At 37.5% G+C, this 6883-nt stretch overlaps 1 protein-coding gene across 4 annotated transcripts in view; it reads left to right on the forward strand.

Moving 5' to 3' along the window:
• pde8a (phosphodiesterase 8A) overlaps positions 1–4960 on the forward strand; it is a 54386-nt gene extending 49426 nt beyond the window's left edge. For all 4 annotated transcript variants that reach the window (XM_023953287.2, XM_078944278.1, XM_023953284.2 and 1 more), the window contains 4 exons: positions 199–331; positions 1710–1874; positions 1968–2097; positions 2865–4960. In XM_023953287.2, the coding sequence (XP_023809055.1) occupies positions 199–331; positions 1710–1874; positions 1968–2097; positions 2865–2971 (535 nt within the window). In that variant the 3' untranslated portion in view covers positions 2972–4960. The remainder of the gene's footprint in view (positions 1–198; positions 332–1709; positions 1875–1967; positions 2098–2864) is intronic.
• The last annotated feature ends 1923 nt before the right edge of the window (positions 4961–6883 follow it).

Consider the following 6883-nt stretch of genomic DNA (forward strand, 5'->3'; position numbering starts at 1 on the left):
GAGGGGGACGGTGAACAAAGCAGCCATTCATGGCTGCTGTCACTGCCATCAGAAGAAGACTGTTCACATGGGTTTCCACACTATTTACCACACTGTCATTCCCTCCCACTCTCTTCTTTTGCACTCCTTTTGCTGCCTTTCCCTCCCTGGCCCATCTGACTTATGTCCATGTCTCCCTCCTCTTTTCTCTCTCTCTAGGAACGAATACCGAACACTGCGACAGGCCATCATAGACATGGTGCTCGCCACTGAGATGACCAAACACTTTGAACACGTCAACAAATTTGTGAACAGCATCAACAAACCGCTGGCTGCTCTGGAGGAGAACGGGGTTAGAAGAGCAAAAGAAATCACCCCATTCAAATGTTGTCATGTTCTACAACTATTCTGAAACCAATGATGGATCTTTAAATTTAGTGGGGAAATTTGTCATTGATTCACATTAAGTGCAGGAATGTACAATCAATGATATTTTCAGACTAAGATGGCCATGTCCAAAGTCCGGCACCTGGGCTAAATGCGGCTGACACTCAAATTTCTACCGGCCCACGGGGTCCTGTCGTTAAATCAATAACACGCATCCCCCCTCACTTTCTAAGAACTGTGTGATTGTAAATTGGCCAAATTACGTTATAAGTTGTTGTAAACATATGACAACAATCTGTGACTGCTTGACCTTCAGAACCTTAAGGGCCAAATGAGAAGAACAGATTTATTTGTTCCTGAGGTCAAAATAAGATAACTATTTGTGTAATTTTCCTATTCACAGGATTTACATTTGTAAGTTTAAAGTGACCATTCAGTTGTGAATAATATGTTGCATATCACATAAACCCTAAATCAATGCTGACAAAAGTGCTGTTTTTTCCCCAGACTTTTTCTTCATTATTAATTCATTATTTCTGGTTTTCAAAAAAATGAAATTCATAGTGAATTTGGTTTAAAATAGATAGATAGATAGATAGATATGTAGGTAGGTAGGTAGGTAGGTAGGTAGGTAGGTAGGTAGGTAGGTAGGTAGGTAGGTAGGTAGGTAGGTAGGTAGGTAGGTAGGTAGGTAGGTAGGTAGGTAGGTAGGTGTGTGTGTGTGTATGTATGTTTATTTAGATGTATTTCTATTTTATGTAAAGAAATGAAAAGTATTCCATTGCAATACATTTTTCATTAAGTGGTTCATTTACATTTAATATTATTATGAGGGTCAAAGAACACAGGCTTAATGGTTGTGCCTTACATATTTTCACCTCACCAACTCGGGCTCTCTTTGCAAAAATGTTTGGGAACCCCTGGACTAAGAGATGTTAACATCTCAGCTGGCACATAGCCTGCTGTCTGGTTAGAGTACTGGTATTTGAGGAAAGAGAATTTTACAACCTAGTAACATCTTTCCCATCTTTGTGTGGAATGCTAAAAACAGACTTTTAAAAGCGGCAGTGACTTTTAAAAGGGATGGTGTGAGGTCATTTAGGTTAATTTTAGGTACACTCTGGTAGGTTGAGCTTTTAAATGTAAATCACCTTAGATGCTTGGTTTTGTTTTAAGCTTAAAATTCTTTACGGATGTATCATAAACATTTAATATTAAATTCATAAAGTGTCTTAAGTAGTTCTGAAAGTAATTTAACTTTTGTGTTTGATAGGAATTGCTTGAATTTAATATTCAAGGTTGTAGTTCTCTTTTTTCTAATGCTTTTTTCTTCTCGGTTTCAGAGCAACAATGACGAGGAATCTGTCAAAAGTATTCTGACGTCCCCGGAGAATCGAATCCTCGTCAAGCGGATGCTGATTAAATGTGCCGATATCTCTAATCCATGCAGGCCTCAAGAGCTCTGTATAGAATGGGCCGGACGCATCTCAGAGGAGTATTTTGCACAGGTGAAATGAAATAGGACTCCATTGTACTGTTTTGTAAATAAACAGTTTATTTGTAACTCATGTTAAATTCATCTGCTCTTGTCCCTGCTGCAGACGGATGAGGAGAAGAGGCAAGGTCTGCCAGTGGTTATGCCTGTGTTTGACAGGAACACATGTAGCATCCCAAAGTCCCAGATTTCCTTTATAGACTACTTCATAACGGACATGTTTGATGCATGGGATGGTAAGACGCCAAACCACCAACACTTGGAACGTGTGTTTTTAATATTTTCTTGTGGCATTTTTTCCCACGACGGAAGACAAATATAAAGAAAATTCAGATTTAAATTGTGTTTGAGAAGAGGAAAAAATACAATCAGTGGTACAATCAGTGGGCCACAAGCTCCCTGCTCTGCTTTATTCTGATGCAAACAAACACAGACAAATAGATCCATGTACGTCTTTGTTTTCCTCATCGGAGCTGGCATCTGGCTCAAAACTGTACGACTGAATAGCTCCAATATTACTGTTTTTAATTCCACTACTAATGTTATGATGGGGTAGTATGGGGCTGTAAGCCTAGCGGAAGAGTGTGTAAACAGATGGATGATGAGAAATAGGGGCAAGCTTACTCCGCACAGTTCTGCACAGAACTCTTATGTGAATTTCTGATGAACTGCTGCTCTGCAGCAACTATGTCCTAGAAAATGACGCAGGTTTTTTTTTTTTTTATTTTGGCTAAAAACGGCATAATCATAATTAAAAGACCACTGGGAATGCTTTTAAAATAGATCAAAAGATGGTTGGAGTGGGACTTCAAGACTATAAAAATACACCATTTTAAACGTGTTTATTTTTAAACTATAAAATAATGTAAGTTAACCGGGTATTTAAAAAGTATATATATTTATTTGGCTTACAGCAATTTCTCATATTCATCTAGATGTTTGCTCAGAAAATGATCCACTTGTTCTGATTTCAAACCTGAGCCTCTCTTTGTTCTCGTTCCAGCTTTCGCAGACCTCCCTAATCTTATGCAGCATTTGGACAATAACTTCAAGTACTGGAAAGGCCTGGATGAGCGGAAGCTGCACAGCCTGAGACCACCACCGGAGTAAGGGGCTGCAGTGTTTGCCCCCCCCCCAACACTCTGCCGTTCGAGGCAGACCCCCTATCTCCAGCTGGGCCAATTCTTTTGCTGCCAGCCCAGCCAGCCACAGGGCCTCCTCGCCTTCAATCCTCCTGCCTCTGTAGCACGCAAAGCGTCCGCATGTCCATCCGTACAGAAACCACAGACGGACTTCCTGATGCAGCACTAAAGCTGCTGGCTTTACAAGCCCGCCAGATGAGAACTGTGACAAACAGACACAGATGTGTAGAATCCTTATGAACCTCTCATGCCTCTCGGGCATTCGCAGTGTAGCTGGTAAAGTGACATAACTGGGAAAAAAAAAAGGTCTTCACCGGTGTCTTGGCAAAGCATCCATCCTATGGTTACCACGGAGGCACTCCTGTCTACCTTTGAAGTTGCTGTTAGCGTAAAAACTGCTTGTTTACAGAAGGAGCGGCTGAGTGCGTATTCTGCATATGAAGGTGTCCGGTCCACGCCAGGCCATGTAGTCACTTTTGACCTCCACCAATCAGCTCCCAGCAAGACAGGACTACTCCTATAAGTCCTGGAGGCAACGCCATGAAAGAACACTCCACTGCTTTCCTTTTGTTTGTTTCTTTGTTTTCAGGCAATATCTTCATATGTCCTTCCGACACACATCCACGCTGATGCATATCTTTCACACTCGACGTGAGGGGAGATCCTTAATGGGTCGGGTGGGGAGGGACTTTTGTTCTAGTCCACTGCAAAGAGACAAAAAAAAAACCTCAAAACCTTGATTATAGGTGTTTAATTACATTGAATTTGGTAAATTAATTTTTCTTAGATATTCCATATTTTCTATATCGAAATACACAGATTAATTAGTTGATTTAAAAGAATAAACATGCAAAAAAAAAAAAAGCCAAAGCTGATGAACAAAAATACAACTATAACTCTCAAAATTCAAAATTGTTCCTCATACAGAGCATTATAAAACATTTTTATTTTCTTATCAAGAATCCAGTACCAGTTTAAATGAAAACTTTTGTATTGCACTGTAAACAATATTAGAAATGTCTACGTCTCATTGATTTGTCCAGGGATGGGATGTTGCATTGGAGAATAAGCTGTTATTGTTGATCATCAGGAGATTGCGTGCATGTGCGAATGTGTGGGAGTGTTTTGGTTGCTGGTGTGAGTGTGTGGGTGTACTCATTGTTGCAACAATCCCTTGCTCTTGGTTTAATGCTGTAATTCGCTTGACATTTGACAACAGCAGAAATATGTGAAAACATTTTGGACTTGAAAAGTTTTTTCTCCTAGAAATTTTTGTATCTGGTTTATCCTACTGAAAAAGACTGCCTTATTTTATACAATATTTATACAGTACATCCCACTGTGCAACTGCAGCAGACATCTGGAGTTTTTCTTATAACATAGTTTGAAGATTATGTTCAATTAAATCTCAATATTTTTATAGACAATGAATTTTACACTGGATTTGCATCAGATAATATCAACCATTATAGCTTTCACAATTCCTGTGAATAAAAAAAGTCACACAGTGTGTATACAGAAGGTTAATGGGAAAGCTAGATGTGGATTGCAGCGTTGTCTATCACTGTCTTAAGCAGTCTCCTAGAGGCCAGCTTACATTGATTTTTGATCAAACATTCTCTATTGCCCACTTGTACAACATCCTTATGCAAAGATCCAGGAAAAAGCTTTTTTGTCTCTCCTCAAGGCTGTATTCAGATTAGAATACTAATATATGTTAAAGATTGTTGCTTATTAAGAATATTTCCTCTTTAAACAGTATATAAATGCCATAACAGCTAAGCAAGTGATGGTTAATAAGCTGCATTGACCATGCTTATCTTTATTTCTCTCTTTCTGAAAGAATTGTACACTCAGTCTGGGGGATTTGTTTGTTCCTTCTGATTCACACTTTGGTTGGAAGGCACGAAGAAAAAAAATAGAAACTATTCAATAAAAAAATAAAATCTCAACTTTATACACAGTGTCTTTCATGCCAGAGTTCATTGACAGCTCTTAGTTTTATGTATCTGTTCCTATTAGCTCTTTCTTTGCTGCTTAAAGAAAAAAACTGCTTTCTAAAACGTAAATCATAGTTTTTAACTTTAACCTGAAAATTTAAAATTGATCTAATCACTGATTATTGGTAAAAGCTGAAGGCAGCAGCTTTATTTAGCACAGGGGTCTGCAGCCTTGCACAGTAAAAGCCATTTGGGCCTGTTTCTCACTGATCAAAACCCAGCAGGAGATTACCCTTTAGGAAAATTTGATACTGCTTTACATTTATTTTTATTTTTGCTTTTATAATAAATATGTATTATATTTCTTTTAAGGCATGAATAAAAAGAAAAATGTATAAAGAGAAAGTATAATTTTCTCAACATTTAAAATTGCTCCTTACATTTTGACAGAGGCTTCAATGACTTTCTTTAAAAATAAGCAACTTCCTGTGCTGCATAAGATCATCCCAGTTTAGAGGAAGTGTAGCGCAAATAAGGCCTCTTGATGTCAGCAGGGATGTTGTTCCACCCCATTATTTTATTTGACAAAAGATTGAGCTTAGCAAAATCATAAATAAAAAAGTTTTAATAATATCTTAAAAAGAACCAATAATACATTGGGTCACACAGAGAACTAGTTTACCATCAGCGCCCTGGACCAAACTAATGTCTCTCTAAAGGAACAGAGGACCATGGGATACAAACTTTTCCTCATTATTCTCTTTTCGCCCCCGATGTGTTTGAACCCTGCTGCAATTGCAGGATCTGATTCTAATTGGTTTATCACAAGTGTAATGTGAGCTGCAATGGTGCTGTAGCTGAATGCAGATAAGCATTAGGAAGGGGTCAAAAAGGTCAATTCTTATTTGAATTTAAATACAACATTCAGATAAAAGTACATTCAACAACAATTTAAAAACTTTACGTGGCTTATCTTATTTCTAGGTGCACCTCAGCCATAAATTTATAAACTCAACTACCGGTAATCTATATTAAATCAATGTGAATTAAGTAACCCTTATTTTTAGAAGTTACTGCGTGGAGATTCTGGTAAAAGAGCCCTATGTGTATGGAGTTATTTCAGTCTCAATAATCAGAAATGCACACAACCGGTTTCACAAATACACACGCTCCGATTCACAAATGTCATTTGCATTTCTGATTATTGAGACTGAAATAACTCCATATATGTGGCTCTGGAGCCTCAGGTTGCACCTCCACCTTCCTTTAATTAAATCAAAGCGGTCTCTATAGTCTGTTTCAATTACTTTTTTAAATGTTGCTGCATATATGACACAATACATAAAATTAATTAGATTAAAACAACGTTAAAGGGAACTTTTAGTTCAATTGGGGGCTTTTAGCTCTCAGTAATTTGACACTTCTTCAAAAACTTAGTTGACAATGTGATCCATGTTGATTGTTTTTGTAGCGAATCACAAGAACGCACTGTAATTAACAATAAATAAATTAAATTTTGTATAAGAAGGTTCTTTGGGAAATTTAAAGGAAAGAAAAAATATTTTGTAAGAAAGAATTATCCATCTTTTTTCTTCAACCAGATGGGGGAGTAGGGATAGCAACAAGAAAATAAATACATATATATATTTAAATTATCTGATGAGCTCACAATGGAGCTGGATGTTTTAGTAGGTTGTGCTTATAATTAATTTTTTACTAATCAAATCAGACAGTGGGAGTCATTCGTGTATTTTTACTGCTTCTTTAATCACTTCTCTCACAACTTTTGTTTAAAAATACGTAAGGTTAAGCGATCGTCTTTTAATAGAAATCTTTAAACTTGAACTACAATAATGTTAGGAGATTGCTTAAAGATAAGCACGATTAAACGTACAGTCGAGCAAAATGACGTGTAGATCCTTCCAGATGGGTTACGTAAC

Source organism: Oryzias latipes, chromosome 3, assembly GCF_053564925.1.
Source record: "Oryzias latipes strain Hd-rR chromosome 3, Olatipes_Hd-rR_3.1".
Taxonomy (NCBI): Eukaryota; Metazoa; Chordata; class Actinopteri; order Beloniformes; family Adrianichthyidae; genus Oryzias; species Oryzias latipes.